The sequence below is a fragment of the Tachyglossus aculeatus genome, chromosome 27, assembly GCF_015852505.1.
Source record: "Tachyglossus aculeatus isolate mTacAcu1 chromosome 27, mTacAcu1.pri, whole genome shotgun sequence".
Taxonomy (NCBI): domain Eukaryota; kingdom Metazoa; phylum Chordata; class Mammalia; order Monotremata; family Tachyglossidae; genus Tachyglossus; species Tachyglossus aculeatus.
In genome coordinates this window covers 4353024-4373512 of record NC_052092.1, presented here as the reverse complement: position 1 = coordinate 4373512, position 20489 = coordinate 4353024, and the positions used below count along the sequence as shown (strand labels likewise).

At 56.4% G+C, this 20489-nt stretch overlaps 2 protein-coding genes across 2 annotated transcripts; one reads left to right on the top strand and one right to left on the bottom strand.

Moving 5' to 3' along the window:
- The first annotated feature begins 2078 nt into the window (after nucleotides 1-2078).
- GSG1 (germ cell associated 1) lies at nucleotides 2079-5099 on the top strand. The gene is made up of 5 exons (XM_038767744.1): nucleotides 2079-2400; nucleotides 3067-3114; nucleotides 4000-4152; nucleotides 4609-4720; nucleotides 4808-5099. The coding sequence occupies exons 1-5, from the start codon at nucleotides 2079-2081 to the stop codon at nucleotides 5097-5099; spliced, it is 927 nt and encodes a 308-aa protein (XP_038623672.1).
- Nucleotides 5100-5461: 362 nt separating this feature from the next.
- On the bottom strand, nucleotides 5462-20113 carry FAM234B (family with sequence similarity 234 member B). Its single transcript, XM_038768010.1, has 13 exons — nucleotides 20077-20113; nucleotides 16403-16813; nucleotides 15023-15121; nucleotides 14276-14467; nucleotides 13848-13978; nucleotides 12767-12914; nucleotides 11503-11638; nucleotides 11230-11373; nucleotides 10704-10785; nucleotides 8745-8900; nucleotides 7994-8105; nucleotides 7094-7323; nucleotides 5462-6865 (listed from the first exon to the last, which is right to left on the bottom strand). Exons 1-13 carry the CDS (start codon nucleotides 20111-20113, stop codon nucleotides 6860-6862), a joined length of 1884 nt encoding a protein of 627 aa, XP_038623938.1. The 3' UTR covers nucleotides 5462-6859.
- Nucleotides 20114-20489: the final 376 nt, after the last annotated feature.

Here is a 20489-nt window from a genome sequence, read left to right as displayed (position 1 = left end):
TGTGCCAATCACTGTACTAAGTGCTAGAATAGATACAAAATAATCTGGTCCCATTTGAGGCTCACAGTCTAAATAGGAGGGAGACCAGGTATTGATTCCCCATTCTACCGATGAGGTAACTGAGGCCCAGAGAAGTAAACTTACTTGCCTAAGGTCACCTGGGCTCATTTTTATCTGTCTGTTTGTTCTAGTCAGTCAACTGTATTTATTGAGCTCTTACTGTGGGCAGGACACTTTACTAAGCCCTTGGGAGAGTACAGCAGTGCCTGGCACATAGTAAGTGCTTAACAAATGCCACCACTATTATTACAGTTCAACAGTACACAGACACATTCCCTGCCCTTCCCTCCAACTAGACTGTAAACTGCTTGTGGACAGAGATTCCCTCTTCTAGGCTGTGAGCCCCTTGTTGGGTAGGGACCGTCTCCGTTGTCGAATTGTACTTTCCAAACGCTTAGTACAGTGCGCTGCACACAGTAAGCGCTCAATAAATACGACTGAATGAATGAATGAAATGAATGTCCCTCCGTGAAGGTCTTCTCTCTATGTTCCCAGGCAGTGAGATTAAGAAAGCGGGCGCTCAGTGTATGTGATAAATAGTACTTAAAGAACACTTTGATCCCCACGTGGGATGTGTTCACCATCAACTCCAGGGGTGGGGAGGTGTCTGTCTTTTTGCCCCCCCCAGTAGTCCAGCAGCCATCCGGGGGGCTTTGGGATTAAATTTGGCTCCCCCTCCTCCACCCTGGTAATCTCCCAGAACAGCTGGATCCAATCACCCTGGTGATTAGCACATTTCCATTCCTCGGAAACGGTGTCCAGCTCTGTCCCACCAAGTCACAGCATCAGGGGACTCTAGCCTGCTTTCCAAATCCAAGGACACCCCGAGCCTTCTCCCTCCGGACCCGGCGCTGGCTGTGGGATCCAACCTCTGCTCAGGTACCCACCATTCCCTCGCCCCCCAGCTCTTCCATCCCTGGGGGTCATCTGGGATTCGGTGGAACCCTGGGGGTGGGCGCTGCCGGCTTTGGGGTTCAGAAGTGTTTCCTCCAGTCACTTGTGGAGATGGAGGCCCTGGGGTTTCTGGTCCCCGTTCTCTTCGTCCTTTACTATGGTAATACTACAACTAATAATAATGATGGCATTTGTTAAGCACTATGTGCCAAGCACTGTTCTAAGCGCTGGGGTAGATACAACGGAATTAGGTTGTCCCTTGTGGGGAATCACAGTCTTAACCCACATTTTACAGATGAGGTAACGGAGGCATAGAGAAGTTAAGTGACTTGCCCAAGGTCACACAGCAGACAAGTGGCAGAGACAGGATTAGAACCCATGTTCTCTGACTCCCAAGCCTGGGTTCTAGCCACAAGGCCATGCTGCTTCTCGTATTTCCTGCTGCTTTCCTAGTTCCTGACTCTGCTATTCACTGCTCTCCTGCTTCCACACTCTGCTATGCACTGCTCTTCCAGTCCCAGGATCCTGGAGACTCTGTCTTGTGTGGGAGGGCCCCCCGCCTCCCGTAATATCCCAAGAGGTCACCCATTGCCTATCTTAGGGGAGTCAGGGAAAGAGCCCCCACCGCTCAAGCCAACTGTCCACTTCACCGTTTCCCTCCCCCTCCCACGCCCGCTGCCTCCATAGCCCACTGGCCCAGACCAGGGTCACCCCTAGAGTTGAGCCAGGCTGGATCATGGCCCCTGTTCTTCTCTACAGAGGGTCCCATCTCCCCCACCCCGGGATAGCAGGGGAACCATGACCCCCATCCCCTGGAAACAACCGGCTCACTCTGCTCTAGACTAAGGTCCCAAGGGCAGAGATCAGGCATACTAACTCTAATATACCCTCCTAAGTGCTCAGCACACAGTAGACTTTAAGCTCCTTGGGGGCAAGGGCTTTGTCTACTACTTTTTTGGACTCTTCCCAGTGCTGATTGACTCACCACCACTGGTTGCTGCCCACCATACGCTCTGTGGGGCTGGGAATTGGGCGGAGGGCCATGGGGTGACCAGCTGCGGGTGGGTGAGGCCAGGGCAGAGGGATTGGTGATCCCCTCGCCCCCCTCGGCTTGCCAGTTGCAGATGGAGCTCTGGAGGGAGATGCCTGTGCCCCGGACGATCCTGGCCACCATCCTAAACCTGTTGGCCCTGAGCCTGTCCGCCGCAGCCCTGCTTGGAAGCCACTGGTGCGTGGGCACGCAAAAGGTGCCCAAACCCCTGTTTGGGAAGGGGTCAGTTGCCAAGGGCATTGGCGTGCTGGTGCCTGCTGGAGGTGGGGCGGGGGTCAGTGCCTCCGGGAGGGAGGTTGTCCACTACAGCTGGGAGACCGGCGATGACCGCTTCGCCTTCCGCTACTTCCATGCGGGTATGTGGCTATCCTGTGAGGAGAACATTGAAGGGCCAGGTAACCTCCCTCCTGCTCCTCTTCCTAATCCTCTCCCTCGCCATCCCCTTTCTAATCTTTCCCCTCCCTCCCCCCGTCCTTTCTCCTCTGCCTTCCCTTCCTCCAGAATGGAGGACCGGATGGACGGATCCTATTTAACCAATGGAAAACGTAAGGCACAGAGGGGGAAAAGGACTGGCCCGAGGTCTCCCAGCCTATCGACGGGAAATAGAAAGCGACCCCCTTTCCCGCCCCTCTTGCAGCCTCCATTCTGTAGACGGGGAAGGAAGGGCTCTTGGGAAATTTGGAAGTCGTCCTGCCAAGGCCAGGGGGCTGAGGTCCAGACTTCCTTCCTAACTGGGGCCTTGCTCACTGTGTTGTCAGCAGAGCTACTAGATCCTCACTCACCTTATAATAATGATGATGGCATGGATTCAGCACTTACTATGTGCCAAACTCTCTGACTAGCGCTGGGGTAGACACAGAGAAATCAGATGGGACCCAACCCCTGTTCCCCATGGGGTTTGCTAAGTGGGAGGGAGATGGGATATGACCCCCCACTCTGCAGAGAAGGAAACTGAGGCCCAGAGAGGGTTAGCGATTGCCCCCCCACCATCACCCAACAGGCCAGGGGCAGAGCGGGGAATCAAACCCACATCTTCTGACTGCCCCCACTTTGGGTTGCAGGTGAAAGGTGCCGCAGTTTTATTGAGCTGACCCCGCCAACCAAGAGAGGTGAGGCTTGGCATCACCCCCAGCCACCACCCCCCCAACCCTAAAAGGGCCTGGGCTCCTTGGTGGAGACCCTGTCTCTGAGATGCGCCTAGGGGTCCGCATCAGTAACTCAACTCCCGGCCCTCAGCATTTTTGCGGTGGAAGTGACAAACGCGCGATCCCCCTGGGAGGTTTAAAGACCTGAGGGTGGTGAGAAAACCGGCCCGATTTCCCCACCAGAAGATTGGGGGAGGCCCTCCGCTGCCGGTTTCCTTTTCTTTACTTATATTAATGTCTCCCCCTCTAGACTGTAAGCTCATTGCGGGCAGGGAATATGTGTTTATTGTTATATTGTACTCTCCCAACCGCTTAATACAGTGCCTTGCACACAGTAAGTGCTCAATAAATACAATAGACTCACTGACTTTTCAGCGGACCCCACCACCGCCATCAAAATCGACAGGGCTTTGCTTCACAGCCCTGGGAGGGGGCCGGGGGAATTTGAGGAGGAAGGAACAGGACCCCTTCCCGTGGCCCGACCCAGGGACCAGTTTCTCGGCTGGCTGCGGGAAGCTGGGACTGGTTGGGTGGAGTTGGGAGGCTGTGCCCCCAGCCCTTGGGTGGCACCTGAGGGAGAGGTACGGGAGGGGAGGAGAGGAAGAGGATGGGGGGTGGGGGGCAGAGAATAAGGAGAAAATGGGGAAGGGGAGATAAGAGGGAAGGGGGCCAATTTGTTTACCTTGTACCTACTCCAGCGCTTAGAACAGTGTTTGATGTATAATGAATACTTACCAAATACCATAAGAGGTTGGAAGGGAAAACACAGAGGGGCCAAGGGAGAGGGAAGAGAGGCCGGGAGAGAGGGTCCGCAGGACTGGTCCCCAGGAGGACTTCTGGTTCCTGCAGGGATCCTGTGGCTGGCCCTGGGGTCAGAGCTGGTCTACATTGGCCTGCTGGTGGTCAGCTTCCTGTTGCTGCTGGCAGAGATGCTACACTTGGACAACCCCGTGTGCAGCCTGAAGCTCAATGCCTTCGCTGCTGTCTCCTCCGTTCTGTCTGGTGAGTGAGCGAGTACTGGGGGGTGGGGGAGGGGACATGCTGCGAAGGCCTTGGCTGGTGTCCAGTTGCGGGGAAAGCCGGCTCTCAGACCCCCACCCCCACTGGTGGCCCCAGCGGAGTTGGGGGCGATAGTCCGGGAACACGCGTACTGTGAGAGAGCTGTCCGTCCCCCCGGTCAGCAGGGTCCAGCTCAGCTAGGCCCGCCTCATCCCCAAGCCAGGCGCATCTGGATAGGGGTGGCCTTGACTCTTCTCCCAGGGGTGTGTGTCTCCTCTGGTTGTCGGAGTCCCTTTGGTCACCCGCCTTGGGCTGCAAGGCCAAAGAGGGTGGCAGAGTAGCAGGAAGGGGAGGGGGTGGGCCCGTCTCCCTCACAGGCAGCAGGGATCATCTAACGGCCTGATCCCTTGAGTGACCACTCTGCCCTCCTCCTCCTCCTCCTCCTCCTCCTCCTGTCAGGCCTCCTGGGCATGGTGGCCCACATGATGTACATGCAGGTGTTTCAAGCCACCGTGAGCCTGGGCCCGGAGGACTGGAGACCACACAGTTGGGACTACGGCTGGGCTTTCTAGTAAGTGCTCCTTGAGAAGGGGGCCGGGGGCGGGGGTCTGCAGCCTCCCCCGCCCCCGGCTCACAGGCCAGGTCCTTCCGCCCCCAGCCTGGCCTGGTTCTCGTTCACCTGCTGCATGGTGTCGGCCGTCACCACCCTCAACACCTACACTAAGACGGTGCTGGAGTTCTCGCGCAACCGCGGCCTGGAGGGCGGCACCCTTCCCGCCCACCTCCACCAGTGCTTTCTGCCCCCGGCCCGCCCCAGGACCTCCCCGTCGACCCCAACGGGCGCCCGGCTGGATCTGGGCACCGAGCTGAGGGCCGAGGGGCCCCATCCCCAGCCCGCCGTCAACCTGGACCAGGTGGCTGCGCTGTGGGTGGCCGAAGGGTGGTGTTGAGCTGGGAGATGTCCAGCCCCGCCCAAAGGTCTGTTCCCCGCATCCGGAGGAAAGGGACACCTCTCCTCAGCCCCCACCAGCCCCTGAGCTTGGAGTTTCCCTGCAGGGCCGAAGCATCGCACGGCGGTGGGCGGCTCTCGGACCCATTTGCTCGGCAAAAACCTGGGTCCCTGCCCCTTCGCCACCTCTCTTCCCACCCCTCCCAGTGAACTCGGTTTCTCCCATCCCTGCCGGCCATCCCTGGGCACCTGGGAAATGGCCACCATCCAGCCCACTGCCTCCTCCTCCTCCTCCCCTGCGTCTTCAGTGTCCCAGTGGACCATCCCCGGACCCAGACAGAGACGAGGGCAGAGCACCATGCGACACAAGATTTATTGGGCGTCGCGGTTCAGGTCCCCAGCATCCTTCTCTTCCCCAGCAGATCCTAGCAGGGGTGGCCCTAGGTTGGGGTGGGGAAGCAGCCTGAGCAGGGTGGGGCGGCCACGGGGCTGGTGGGTGGGTGGTCAGCATGGCAGAGAGGCGGTACCTGCTTATAGCCGCCTTGACTTTTTGTGGGACCCCCCCCCAAGGCGGGGTGGGTTGGGGTCTGGGTGGAGGAGCTGGGGTGGACAGAGGGGGTGCATTGGGGCGACCCCCAGGGTGGAGAACAAGTCGGCCCAGCCTGGGCTGGGGTGACTGGGCCCAGACTGATGGCTGTGGGCCCTTACAGCTGGACACGATCTCTCCCGGCCCTGCCCAAGCTGCCCAACCGGACCCCGAAGGCAGAGTAACGGCTAGCAGGACACCATCCAGGGCCCACCCATCCTCCAAAACGGCCCCAGCCCGGCCAAAGGGAAGTGCGGTTTCTGAAAGCTGCGGATTTATCCTGGAACACCCCGTGGGCAGTGGCCGAGGAGAAAGCTGGGCCTGAGCCGGACTGGGGGATGGGGCTTATCAATCTACAGAGGCAACAGAGCTAGGAAGAAGACCCAGGGGCTGCGGCAGGCTAGGGGATGGGGGTCTTTAGACACTTAAATATTTACAACGCCCCTGCCTGCCACCAACTCTGGATCTCGGGGGGCTCGGGGATGGGGGTGCTCACCGGGGCCTGTGGTGGGGGGAGGCTGGAGGAATCAGTGGGAACCAGAGGGCAGGGGGAGGAGAGACAGAAGGGTCCAGGCCCCCCATACTGAACGTCCAGGAGGAATGGTGCAGGACCATAGCTTCCTGGTGCCAAGCTGCTCAGCCTGAGCTAATAAATTACCCATACAAAAAAATAGACATCTAGGACATTCACAGTTCCAGACCACCTCAGGGCAGGGTGGGATGGGGCGTGGGGGTGAGGAAGGGGTGGGGGTGGGGGGTTCCTGACATGGCAGCCCCTGAGGAGCCAGAGGGCCACCCTCCTCTCCCGGGCGCAGCACGCTGGGGGAGGTGGTAGAGAGCGGGCACGGTCAGCCTGGTTCCTGGGTGGTCTTCCCTGAGGGTCGGCCGCCCCGAGGGTCCTCTTCAGGTTTCAGGACCCAGCTTTAACCTCGGAGTCCGTTGCCCCTGGCCGGTAAGGGGGTGAGGGGTGGGGGGCAGAGAGATGGTGCTGCCCCCCAGCCCTCGGGGATGCACTGGACCCTGGGTGGGTGGGGAGGGGTCAGACCGACCGGGGCAGGGGCTGCCAGGCCCACCCTCCACCCGAGTCCTCCCAGACTTGCCCGAGAGCCACTTCCTGCGGGGAGGGTCAGTCCCCGGGGCCTTTGGTCCTGCCCCAAACTGGATGCGCCACCATGCTAGAACTGGGGAGGAAACACAGCCAGAATTGGAACCCGGATCTCACCAATCCCATTGCCGGGCTCTTCCCCCTGGGCCACACCACCTCCTGTCCTCCCTCTGAGCCCCCCAGCCTGCTCCCAGCTCCTTCCTTCCTCAGCATCAAGAGACGGACGGCACGGGGTCGGGCCATCCCACCCCCCATCGATGCTCCGTGACCCCCCGCCCTCCCCGCCGCGTGCCCCCCGTGGCACCTTGTGATCGTAGCGGACGAACTTGAGCCTGGAGAGGAGACGCCTCAGTGGGTCCCCGCGGCCAGAGGCCGGGGGGGGCGGCGTGTCCGGCAGTGGCGTCGTCCGGCCCCCCGCCAGCGCCCCCCGCAGGCTCAGGCTGCGGATGCCCAGAGGCCCCGGGTGACCGGCAGAGCGGGGCCCCGTGCTGCTGGTCACAAAGAACGCATCCTTCCGGACATCGACCGTCCCAACTGCGGGCGGGATGCAATGGTCACAGGCCCCTCCAGCCAGGAGCGGTGTGGCTCGTCATGGCCCGAAGCCCACCTCCTCACGGGAGGCCTTCCCTGGTTCCCTCCCTTCTCCCGGCCCCCACCACCCCCCTTGTCACCGAAGCGCATTTTGGTACCGGCCTATATATAAAAACGTTCCTATCTGAATCTCTATTTAGTCATCCTAACCCTCTCTGTCTTCTCTTCTTCCTCCTACTGATCAATTATTTGGTAACCGCCTCCCCCGTTAGATGTATGCTAGTCGAGGGAGCGGATCCTTTCTTCTACTTGAGTGCGGTCTAGCGGAAAGAGCCCAGGCCTGCGAATCAGGGGGCCTGGGTTTCTAAACCCAGGTGTCCTTGGGGAAGTCGCTTTGTTTCTTTGGGCCTCAGTTTTCTCCTCTGTAAAATGGGCATTCTCCTACCCGCTTACGAGAGCTCCTTGTGCTGCAGGCCAAGAGCTGCATCTGACACAACTGCCTTGTCATCTCCAACCCGACACTCAATAGCGTGCGTGGCACACGGTCAATGCTTGACAAATAGACCTGGGTTGGCCCCCGGATCCTAAGCCGAGAGCCTAGGGCCCTCCGGCCTCAGTGAACGCTGTCGCCACCCTGCCCTCCCATCCGCTGTGTGGCTCAACGGCCGCTTACCTTTGGACGCGGTCACCGTGCCCGTGACGTTGGTCAGATCCAGGAGCACCGAGGGGAAGGCCGGGTGCAGGATGTAGAGGTGCTGGAGGCCGGGCCCTCCCTCGCGGACATCCTGAAGGAAGCATCGGAATGGGAGAGACGGTCTCTCGGCCCATCCTCTCCAACCCGACCCCACCATCAGGACCGCCCAGCTGGCTCCCCTGGGTCGAAGGTCTCCGCGCCCGGCCTGCCCCCGACACCAGGGGATTCACCTTCTCTCTCTCTTCCTATCACAGATATCTACCCTGAATCCCACTCGCTGTTCCGCCTTCTCCCTGCAGCCGGGCTACAGAGGGAACAGGAACACTTCCAGGATGGCTGAGGACCCATCGCGACTGGTCACTGGGACTGAGTGCTAAGCAGTGTTCTAAACACTTGGGAGCAAACAGCAGAAGCAAAGATTCCTACTCCCTCTCCTCCAAGAGCTTCCATTCTAACAGGGGAGGGTCTCTATTGCTTGTATCCACCCCAGCGCTTAGAACAGTGCCTGGCACAGAGTAAGTGCTTAACAAATATCTTAATTATATCGTTACTGGACTCTCCCAAGCGCTCAGTCCAGTGCTCTGCATACAGCTTGGAACCTCCTTGAGGGCAAAGATTACGTCTACTGACTCTCTATTGGACTCTCCTAAGCGCTCAGTCCAGCGCGCCACAAATGGAGGGGCTTGGTCCCCAAGCCTGGGGGACGGGTGGATTTTTCACCCCGCCTCACCGAACGGCCAGGTCCAGCCGGCAGCCCCTCGGCCCAGAAGAGGAAGACGGACTTCCGGTCGGAGGTCAAGACGGAGACGGCATCTGACTCCCTGAGGTGACACGGGAGGCGGGCGCTCCAGACCGTGGCACCCGACGTGCCGTCCACCACCAGTACCTGGGAGGCGGGTGACAGGCCCGGCGGACACCATCAGCGTCCGGAACAGCGGCCGGGCCCCGACGGGCTGATGGAGGAGGCCCCTCGGCCCCCAACCAACCCGAATGAGCTTTGGGGGAGGCAGCTGGTCCTCTAGCCACAGATTGGCCCCCAAAACCCTTGAGCCGAGCAGGGCTGGCCACGGGCCTTCCCCCGGAAACCCTCGTTCCAATCGGGAAGGAGCACGGCCCAGAGGAAAGAGGCCTGGGCCTGGGAGTAAAAAGACCTGAGTTCGAATCCCCGTCCCGCCGCTTCCCTGTCTTGTGACCTTGGGACAGTCACTTCACTTTTCTGTGCCTCGGTTTACTCAATTATAAAATGGAGATTCAATACCAGGTCTCCCTCCATCTCAGACTGCGAGCCCCATGTGGGACAGGGACTGTGTCCGACCTGATTAATTTGTATCTACCCCAGTGCTCAGAACAGTGTTTGACATAATAATACTAATGATGGTATTTGTTAAGTGCTTACTATGTGCAAAGCACTGTTCTAAGCGCTGGAGGGATATAAGTTGACCAGATTGTCCCACGGGGGGCTCACAGTCTTAATCCCCATTTTACAGATGAGGGAACTGAGGCACAGAGAAGTTAAGTGACTTGCCCAAAGTCACACAGCTGACAATTGGCAGAGCCGGGATTTGAACCCCTGACCTCTGACTCCAAAGCCCGTGCTCTTTCCATTGAGCCACTATAAGCACTTATCAAATACCACACTAATAATACTAATAATAATTAATTGGATAGAATCTGATGGCCTTTTATCCAGCACAACGCTTGGCACAGAGTAAACGTTCAGTCCATAGCATAATTTACCAATCTTGAGTCGTATTAGTTTTACTAATTACTAATCTTAATACTAATTAGTATTAGTAATCTAATACTGGTACATGGGGGCTACTGACACTACACCCTAGCACGCACACTTTGCTCTTCTAATGCTATCCTACTCACTGAACCTCTTTCTCATCTATCTCACTGCTGACCTCTCGCCCACATCCCGCCTCCTGTCCGGAATACCCTCCCTCCTCAAATCTTACAATTATCCCACTAGCCAAAGACTTACTGAGGCCTACCCTGACTATGCTCTCTTTTCCTTATCTTCTACTCCCTTCTACGGCGACCTGAACTTGCTCCCTTTATTCATCCGCCACCCCCAGCCGTACAGCATTTATGCCCACAGCCATAATTTATAATTTACTTATTTTTATTAATGTCTGTCTCTCCCTCTAAACTGTACGCTTGTTGTCGAAAGGGAATGTGACTTATATTGTACTCTCCCAAGTGCTTAGAACAGTGCTCTTCACACAGTAAGTGCTCAATAAATACGGCGACGGGCTACTTCCTGCACCCGGGGTGGGGCTCTCTATCCGAGGCCCAAATGTGGTGGCTGAGAGAGCCAGTCCCCGCCATCGTCCCCTCCATCCGGAAGCAGCCCGCGCTTTGGGATCAGACACAGCGGGAGACCCCAGTGCGTTCCCACAGCTCGAGGAGACCCTTCCGACTCAAGACTGGTAAATTACGCTATAGACTGAACACTTATTCTGTGCCAAGTGTTGTGCTGGATAAAAGGCCATCAGATCCTATCCAATCCCGTCGCCCATGGGATGCACACCCTAAGAGGGAGAGCAGCAGTTGTACCCCCATTTTCAGAAAAGAGAGGTGACTTGCCCAAGGTCACCCAGTGGGCTCGGGACAGAGTCAGGCCTGGAACTCAAGCCTATTGACCCCCAGCCTGGCACTTTCTCCATCAGACCCCGGGTCTTACCTTTTTCACGCCTTCTCCCCTCTGGGCCTGTAGCAGGAAGTCCGGGGTCTGGTCGTCGGTGAAATACCCCGGGGTCGGCTGGCTGTGAGAAATGATGGGGGAAAGTATAATAATATTAATATTATTATTAATAATAATAAAAGTAATAATAACAATAATCGTGGTATTTGTTAACCCCTTACTTTGTGCAAAGCACCAAACAAAGCGCTGGAGTGAATACAAGCAAATCGGGATGGATACTCAAAGTCTTCATCCCCATTTTACAGGTATCCGAGGCCCAGAGAAGCCAAGTGACTTGCCCAAGGTCACCCAGCAGACAAATGGCAGAGACAGGATTAGAACCGGGGACCTTCAGACTCCCAGACTATCTCCTAGACCATTCTGCTTCAACAACAGGAAGAGAGAGCAAGGAGAACCAGATGGCAGGGAGGAGAGGGAGAATGTGCCAGCATTCTCCGTTCCCCGTACCGGGGCACTCTGGGACGTAAAGCTGCCTACCTGAGGGGAACCGGAGGGGCCCGCTCACCTGCTTATGTCCGGAAGGTCCAGGGTCCAGAGGATCCCGAGGTCTTCGCCGTGCAGTAGGGACACCCCCTGTTTAGTGGTCACCAGGAGGTGGCTGCAATTGGTGTTCACAGCCTTCACGGCCTGAAGGAACTCCACGCCGCCGCTGCAGAGACGAGGCGTCGCCACTTATGTCCGCCCTGCCCACCCCCTTCCCGGTCCCGCCGGCCGCAGACGCCTCTCCTCCCGGCCGGTCCCCCTCTCCGAGCCGCCCGGGGGGGTGGGGTCGCCCTACCTGTAGATGTCAATGACCTCCGACCGGTTAGAGGCCCTGCGCTTCTCCCACTCGGGCTCATCCAGCGCCAGCAGGGAGCGACCCCTGAGCTGGGCCTGGGCCAGGACGTCCCTCAGGGCCACCGCCTGGACATTGCCTGGACCCCCGGGGAGAGGCCGCGCCTTAGAGCCCAGTTCCGGGGGAGCCGAGCCAGGGAGGACTCCCCACCCCAACCCAGGGACGCAGTCAGAAGGCCACTCTTCCTTCCCTTATCAGTGCGAGAGGGAGGGAGTACCCGATTTTATCCCCATTGTACAGCTGAAAAAACTGAGGCCCAGAGAGAGCTTAGGCAACTTGGGAAAGGCCACGTGACAGGCCAGGAGCTGCTCTGGGACTCAAATCTGAGTGTCCCGGCTCTTTCCCATAATAACAATAATAAATTGTTGTATTTGTTAAGCGCTTACTACGTGCCAAGTGCTGTCCTAAGCACTGGGGTAGATACAAAGGAATCAGGTTGGACATAATTCCTATCCCAAATGGAGCTCCACAGTCTTGATCCCCATTTTACAGAGGAGGTAACTGAGGCCCAGAGAAGTTAAGTGGGTTGCCCAAGGCCACCTAGCAGACACGTGAACTGCAATGCAGCGTGTCTTAGTGGAGTGTATGGGCTTGGGGCTAGAGGTTGTGGGTTCTAATCCCGGCTCCGCCACTTGCCAGCTGTGTGACTCTGGGCAAGTCTCTTAACCTCTCTGTGCCTCAGTTACCTCACCTGTAAAATGGGGATTAAGACCGTGAACCTCACGTAGGACAACCTGGTAACTACCCCGGTGCTCAGAACAGTACTTGGCACATAGTAAGTGCTTAACAAATACCATCATCGTCATCATGTGGCAGAGCCGGGATCAGAACCCATGTCCTCTGACTTCCAGGCTTCCCTTTTTCCCCTAAGCCTCGCTTCCCACAGGCAGGGAAATCCGGGCCTGAGGAGCAGCAAACCTCAGTGGCCCGGAGCTGGCATGGGTGAGCAGGCCCGCTAGACCCTGAGCTCCTCGAAAGCAAGGAAAGTATCTACCGACTGTACTGGACTCTCCCAAGCCCTCGGTACACTGCCCTGCACACAGAAGACCGTAACTCTCTGAGGGCCGAGGTCACGTCTTAGTTGAGTGCTCTGCACACGGTCCACGCTCAATAAATACCCCTGCCTGATGATGGACTGGCATCAGCCTCCTCATCAGTCTGATTGAACCTTGTGGGTGGGTGAGAAGGGGAAATAGCCATTTCTCACCGAAGCCGAACAGGATGTAGATGGCCCCGTGGGGGGTGAGGTGGACTTGTGGACCAATTAGCATCCCTGCTCCCATGATGCCATACTTCACGGGTCGGCCCACGGCGGTCCCAGTCTTCCCCGAGACCAGCAGGAAGCACAGGTCGAGCTGCGGAGGCGGGAAACGGTCATGGGCAGGGAACGTGCCTGCCAGCTCTGTCGTAAGATATCCCAAGTGCTTAGTACAGCGCTCTACACACATTAAGTGCTCAATAAATACCGCTGTGCTACACTGTAAGATCCCCCTGGACTGTCAGCTCATTGTGGGCAGGGTTCATGTCTACCAACTCTATCGTACAGGATTCTCCCAAGCGCTTAGTATGGCGCTCTGCACACAGCAAGCGCTCAATAAATACCACTGATTGACTGATTCCTCCGTTCAGCTGTCAGCTCCTGGAGGGCAGGGATTGTGACTGCCAAATCTACCATGCTGGGCCCTGGAGAGAGTCTAGGTCTCTGCAATACGATTGATGATGATGATGATGATGCAATTAGCAGACTGTAAGCTCCTGGAGGGCAAGTATCATGTGTACTACCTTTGTTAGACTTTCCCAAGTGTTCAGTTAGGTATTCTACACACAGTATATTTTAAATTCCCAGAGGGCAGGGATTCTCCCAAGTGCTCTGCACATAGTAGACATCAGCTCCTTAAGGGCTGGGACTGTGTCTAACTACTTGATCCTCGCAAGCGTTCAGTCCAGTGCTCAGCACACAGTACGCAACCAGTACATATAACTGACCCACAGACAGACTGACTGAGACGACAGAGCATTAGCTAGCCTAGTCCAAGGAGATGGGTGACCACCAACACTGGGAAAAGAAAGACCGTCAGCCTCATGTGGGACAGGGACTGTGTCCCATCTAATTAACTTGTACCTTCCCCAGTGCTTAGAACAGTGTTTGATACATAGTATACCACTTACATCTAATACCATTAAAAAAAAAAGACTGCTCAGAGACCTCCAAAGGTGCCCCGGGGTGGGAAGACCTCCTCCCCTCTCCCCCGTCCCCCTCTGGGGCCTGGGCTCCCCACAGTGGGCACCTGTGACTCTCCGATGGTCAGCACCAGGAGATCGCCGACCCCGTCTCCGTCCACGTCCGGGAGGATTGCAGCCGGGGCTGCCAGAGTCCCGTTGGCCAGCTGGGCCGGGTCGAGTGTCCACACGGCCGTCCCTGGGGCCGCGGAGGGTTTCAGTGTGGCTTTGGGCCACGGGAGCCCCCAGACCGCTCCACCCCAGCCCCAAAGCCACCCTCGGGCAGGAGAGCTGGGGTCCCCCGACCCACTCCAGATGGATGATTAAAATCTCCCATCGCTTCAAGGACATCATAAAGGCCTCGCAGGAGCCTCCGTGCCCGATTCTGGAAACTGTGAGTATGTAGCGTCTGGTTTCCCATCTCCCGTCCTTGGGAAATGCAGGAGGTGGAGGGGGGGTCCCATCGGCCCAGAGTCCCCTCTGCTTTCCACTCTACCTGAGGTGGCTCTGGCCGTGGTCAGCAGCTTGGACATCCCTGTCACGACACAGGTGGCTCTCTCGGAGGCCCCTGGCCACGCCAGCCTGGAACACTGCACCCCTCGCGCCTCTTCCGGGAGGGTGCGGGCCCAAAGGGTGCTGCCGTTCAGACCTGAGAAGGCCTGAAGTGTGGCCAGTGGCTTGGAGGCGCCTGTAGGGTCACAGGGGCAGGGCTGTGAGGGGCCCTGGCCAAGAGCCAGAAACAGCGGGATCTGCCCTGCCCCGCTGCCAACCCAGCCCAGGGGATGATGTGCAGCATGGGAGCAAAGGCTTCTGGGGGTTGTGATCCCTGGGGGGCATATGGACACGGTCCAACCGCCCCGTCGGCGGGTAGAGGATGAGGACCGGACGCAGACACGGCTGTCGGTCTCCCCTGGGAGCCCCCTCAGAGCTCCCCAGGTGCCCACCCTTTCCCACCCCCACGCTCCCTCATACCCTCTCAGGCGCCAGTGAGGGTCCAAGTCACCTGGGCCACCCGGCATCGTCCCGGGTCCTGCCTGCCCACCCGCTCTTCCACTCCACTCCTCAGCCCACCATGCGGTCGGATGGGGCGAAGGAGAGGGCACTGCCCTCGGGAGATAAGGTAACGGGGAAAAGGGAGGGGCTGAAGGTCCACAGGAAGGCCCTCAGGCAGCCCGAGCCCCCGTGGCGGCCGAAGGGGTGATGGGCGGCACCCCCGTCCGGCTCCCGGAGACCCTCCCTCTACCTGGTGTGCTCAGGTTTGCCGCAGCTGAGGAGGAAAGCAGGACGTCAGGCAGCTGGTCCCCGCCGGCGTCGGTCAGCTCCAGCACCGTCAGGGCCCCCTCTACGAGGCGCCGGGGACAGAGAGGTCATCTCCATCAATCCCCAACCCTCAGCTCCAGAGACAGAACCCCCTTGTTTCCAGGAACTGGTGGGGTGGGGGGCTTCCCCAGTGCTACCTCCTCTCCCTGGCCCCAGCAGAGCTGAAGGAGGAGCCTGGGATTGGGTGTCAGGAGACTCAGGTTCGTGCCACTGCTCTGTGCCTTTGGGTGAGTCACTCAGCCCTTCTGGACCTCAGTTCTTTTATCAGTGGCTTCTCCCTCCCACTTAGACGAGAAGCCCCATGGGAGAAACCCAGCACTTAGCACATAGTAAGTGTTTCAATGCCATCATTATCACTACCACTATTGGACCATTGTGTACTTTGCTTCAAGGGAAACAGCGGGAGCATTACAAGGACCCCAAACGGGCTCAGGTCGGAGGAGAGGAGGGTAAAGAAGGTAGTGAGGCTCTAGGCTGGTTTCTTCACTGGCCAGCTAGCCCAAGCAAGGGAAGCAGACTGAGGACAGAGCCTTTTGGCGGCAGGGACCACCCAGCCCCGTCTGCAGTCACCCCCGGCCCCCACGGAGCCGCGGGAGTTTTCAGAGGAGGGGAGACAGGAGGACAGTGCGTGTGTAACTCACAGTGGCTGTATAGGCCTCCAAGTGGGAGTTGCTAGATCATAAACTCCTTAAGGGCAGGGATCGTGCTCGTTGTGGGTAGAGAATGTATTTTTATTGTCGTACTGTACTCTCCCGAGCGCTTAGTACAGTGCTCTGCACAAAATAAGCACTCGATAAATACGACTGAATGACTACTAATTCTGTGGGACTCTCCCAGGTGCTCAGTACACAGAGGCCTGTCAGCTACTTGAGGGTGGTGACGGAGTCTACTACTGCTCTCTCCCAAACGTTCAGATCGGTGCTCTGCCCACGGCAAATGGACAGCTCAACGAGGTCAAGGGATAGTATCTTCTAACTCTACTGGACTCCTCCAAGCACTCAGTCCGGTGTTCTGCACGCAGTAGACTGTCAGCTCCTCGAGGCCAGGGGATCGTGTCTACTAACTCTACTGGACCCTCCCAAGCACAGTGCTGAGCACACAGCAGGTGCTCAATAAACAGCACTGACTGGTTGATGCCCGGTTTGCATCAGAGACACGGGGCCCCGAGAGACATCCCGACCTCCCCAGCCGCTATCGGGAGACCCCCGTGCAAATCACCGCCCGGTCCGGACAGGGTTGGGGTGGGGAGGGGTACCGGCACCTCCCCCGGCCGAACCTCCGCCCGTCGGACGGAGCCACTCACCCCCCGGTGGGCCCAGCAGGCGGGTCCACGTCCCACGGGGGTCCCGGCGTGGGCAGGGCACCAGAAAGGCGCATACGAGCACCAGGACGATGGAGACCAGCACCGTCAGCAGGAACACGGACGTCCTCAGGTAGGCCCCGAGGGACGAGGCGGCCTTCGGCTCCAGCCCCCCCAGGGGTCCCGGGGAGTAGCCCTCAGGGGGACCCTCGGCCAGACGAGGCGGCTTGGGGGTCCCCCCGCCCTCCACGTCCGAGTCAGCGGGCTCCCCCAGAGGGCTCTTCCCATTCTTGACGCCGCCGTTCTTCTGCTGCTGCTGCTGCTGCTGAAGGTTCAGCACCAGGTCATCTTCGCTCTCGTCGCTGTCTGCCTGGGTGAGGGGGTCGTACTCCCCCAGGTCTGGGTTCTTCTTCCCTGCAGAGAGACGGAGACACGGAGAGAGTGGAAGAGTCAGAAACACAAAGAATCGCAGAGACATAAAGAGAGAGAGGTGGAGAGTGCAAGAGACCCAGAGAGAAGCCGAGGCAGAGTGGAAGGGGCACGGGGAGAAAATGAGACAGAGACAGAGTAAGAGATGGAGGGGCTCACAAGAGAGAAATGAAGAGACAAAAAGAGAGGCAGAGAGAGACCAAGACAGAGAGACAGAGTATAAGAAGCCCAGAACGAGAATGAGACAGGGAGAGACACGGAAGAGAGGGTAAGAGACAGAGGGGGAACAGTGTCAGCCCCATGTGGGACAGGGACAGTGTCCACCTTGATTAGCTTGAATCTATCCCAGCGCTTAGTACAGTGCCTGGCACAGAGTAAGCGCTTAACAAATACCATAAGGTCTCTCTCTCTTGGGCAATGGCACATGTCTAGGAAGACCCAGAAAGCTGTGTATCTTTGAGAGGATGGGCAGGGAACGTGATAACAACAATAATGATGGCATTTATTAAGCGCTTACTATGTGCAAAGCACTGTTCTAAGTGCTGGTCCGGCCCAGGAGACGGGACCATAACGTTCCGGGCAGGGAAGCTCAATGTGGGCTGGGAATAGTCTGTTTATCGTTATTTTGTATTCTCCTAAGCGCTTAGTTCAGTGCCCACAGTGAGCTTACAGTCTACAGGGGGAGACAGACATTAATGTAGTTATCAGATACCATTTAAAAAAACAACAACAAAAAAAACAAGGGCTCAGAACTGAGAGAGAGTAAACTCACCTCTCCGGTCAGGGTTTTACCCAGCCAGGAGAAACTGGTGACGGGGCAACAACTCATTCGATAGGGACTGACACCTCAAACACACCTCGGTGTGCACGCCCTGACTGATTTCATAATAACAGTAACAATGGCATGCATTGTTACTGTATGCTAAACACTGGGGCAGAGCCAAGAATATTGGATCCGAGACAGCTCCATCCCACCCGGCGTTTGCGGTCTAAAAGGGAAGGAGAGAGGGTATTTTATTCCCATTTTGCAGAGGAAAAAACTGAGGACCTGCCCTAGGTCACACCACAAGTAGGGCCTAGAATGGGGTCTCCTGACTCAAGCAATCGGTCATATTTATAGAGCACTTACTGTGTGCAGAGCGCTGTGCTAAGCACTTGGGAAAGTTCAATGTAATTTGCAAGAGTTCAATTTCCCTCTCACGTGGAGCTTACAGTCTAGATAACCAATACAAAAACTTGCATTGCATGCCTTAGAATTAATTGAAAAATACTTCTTTTTTATGGCATTTAAGCACTTACTACGTGCCAGGCACTGTACTAAGCTCTGGGGTAGATACAAGGTCATCAAATTAGACACAGTCCCTGTCCCACATAGGGCTCTATCCACTAAGAAGCACTACTTCTCAATTTCTTAATAAAATGATTGCACACAGAAAAACCACAGGGCACTTTAAGAGGGTTTAGTAATATTACAAATGGACAGGGGTTTTTTTAAATAATAGCATTTGTTAAGCACTTGCTATGAATCAGGCACTGTACTAAGCTGCAGGGTAGACACAAGATAATCAGGTTGAAGACAATCCCTGCCCACAAAGGGCTCCCAGTCTTAACACCCATTTTACAGATGAGGTAACTGAGGCACTGAGAAGTCAAGTGACTCGTCCAAGGTGACGCAGCAGATGAGTGGCGGAGCCAGGATTAGAACCTAGGCCCTGGGACCCCCAGGCCTGGGCTCTTTCCACAAGGCCACGCTGCTTCTCAAGTTACATACACCCTCCCGGCGCTCTGTCCATTGCTATCCACCATTGTTGTTAACTTGTTGACTGTATATATGTATATATGTTTGTACATATTTATTACTCTATTTATTTTACTTTTACATATCTGTTCTATTTATTTTATTTTGTTAGTATGTTTGGTTTTGTTCTCTGTTTCCCCCTTATAGACTGTGAGCCCACTGTTGGGTAGGGACTGTCTCTATATGTTGCCAACTTGTACTTCCCAAGCGCTTAGTACAGTGCTCTGCACACAGTAAGTGCTCAATAAATACGATTGATTGATTGATTGTATTCACTCTAGTGCTTAGTACAGTGCCTGGCACATGGTAAGCGTTTAGCAAATACCATAATTATTATCATTGTAGTTAGCGCTCAGTAAATATCACTGATGATAAGCACTGATGATGGTGCTCTGCACAGGGTATGCGCTCAATTAATACCATCCATGATAAGTGCTTAGAACAGTGCTTGGCACATAGAAAAGAGCCTGGCACTTCCCAGTACTTAGAACAAAGTAAGCACTTAACATTATTATTTTATTGTAAGCGTTTAGGACAGTGCTCTGCACATAGTGAGTGCTCAGTAAACACCACCGATGAGAGGCGTTTAAGACGGTGCTCTGCACATAGTGAGCGCTCGGTAAATACCACCAATGAGAAGCGTTTAGGGCGGTGCTGTGCGCATAGTGAGTGCTCAGTAAATATCACCGATGAGAAGTGTTTAGGACGGTGCTCTGCGCATAGTGAGCACTCAATAAATACCACCGATGAGAAGCGTTTAGCACGGTGCTCTGCGCATAGTGAGTGCTCAGTAAATACCATCGATGAGAAGCGTTTAGGACAGTGCTCTGCACCCTGGAAGCACTTAATAAATACGACTGATAGATAGCTGATGGCATCCCATGGAGAGGCCGAAGGGGCCTCTCTTTGTGCCAGCTCCCGGGGGTGGGGGCGATTTTGGTGCCCCCCGACCTTGGGGTATGAGGAGCAGCGTGGCTCAGTGGAAAGAGCACGAGCTCTGGAGTCGGTGGTTACGGGTTCAAATCCCGACTCCGCCACTTGTCAGCTGTGTGACTCTGGGCAAGTCACTCCACTGGGCCTCAGTTCCCTTACCTGTCAAGTGGGGATTAAGACTGTGAGCCCCCCGTGGGGCAACCTAATCACCTTGTAGCCTCCCCAGCGCTTAGAACAGTGCTTGGCACATAGTAAGCGCTTAATAAATGCCATCACTATTATTATTATGCAGGCCCGAGGGATGATGCCCACCCACGCTGGGGGTTCCTCTGCTGCAGCAGCAGCAGCAGCTGCTGCTCCCCAGAAGGGATGCTGAGGGAGGCCTCCCCTCCTTCTCCTCCTCTTCCTCTTCTTCTTCCTCCTCCTCCTCCTCCTCCTGGTGTTGCTGTCCCTCCCCCCTCCATGCCCGAGGGTGCCCGGGGGTGCCCAGGCCCCGGGCACAACAAGGCCCCTTTACCTGGCAGCTTCAACGCCCTGGACAGCACGGTGGCCATGATGGACAGATCGACTGCGCCTGCGCAGAGCCTCGCGGCCTGCTGGGAAATGTAGTTCTTCCCCCCCCATGCCCGGCCTATTGTCATTCATTCATTCATCCTTCCATTCATTCATTCCTTCAATCGTATTTATTGAGCAATCACTGCGTGCAGAACACTGGACTAAGCGCTTGGGAAGTACAACTAGAGACAGTCCCTAGAAAACAGCGGGCTCCCAGTCTAGAAGGGGGAAACAGCAAAACAAAACATATTAACAAAATAAAATAAATATGTACAAGTAAAATAAATTCATTCATTCATTCAATCGTATTTATTGAGCGCTTACTGTGTGCAGAGCATTGGACTAAGCGCTTGGGGAGTACAACTAGAGACGGTC

Excerpts from the sequence above, each read along its gene's own strand:
- GSG1 (XM_038767744.1), top strand. The coding sequence starts at position 2,079 with ATGGAGCTCTGGAGGGAGATGCCTGTGCCCCGGACGATCCTGGCCACC. Across the intron at positions 3,115-3,999 it reads GACCCCGCCAACCAAGAGAG|GGATCCTGTGGCTGGCCCTG; the intron begins GTGAGGCTTGGC and ends TGGTTCCTGCAG. Across the intron at positions 4,721-4,807 it reads GACTACGGCTGGGCTTTCTA|CCTGGCCTGGTTCTCGTTCA; the intron begins GTAAGTGCTCCT and ends TTCCGCCCCCAG.
- FAM234B (XM_038768010.1), bottom strand. The coding sequence starts at position 20,113 with ATGGCCACCGTGCTGTCCAGGGCGTTGAAGCTGCCAG. Across the intron at positions 14,468-15,022 it reads GGCAAACCTGAGCACACCAG|GCGCCTCCAAGCCACTGGCC; the intron begins GTAGAGGGAGGG and ends GTGACCCTACAG. Across the intron at positions 8,106-8,744 it reads CGGCTGGACCTGGCCGTTCG|GATGTCCGCGAGGGAGGGCC; the intron begins GTGAGGCGGGGT and ends TGCTTCCTTCAG.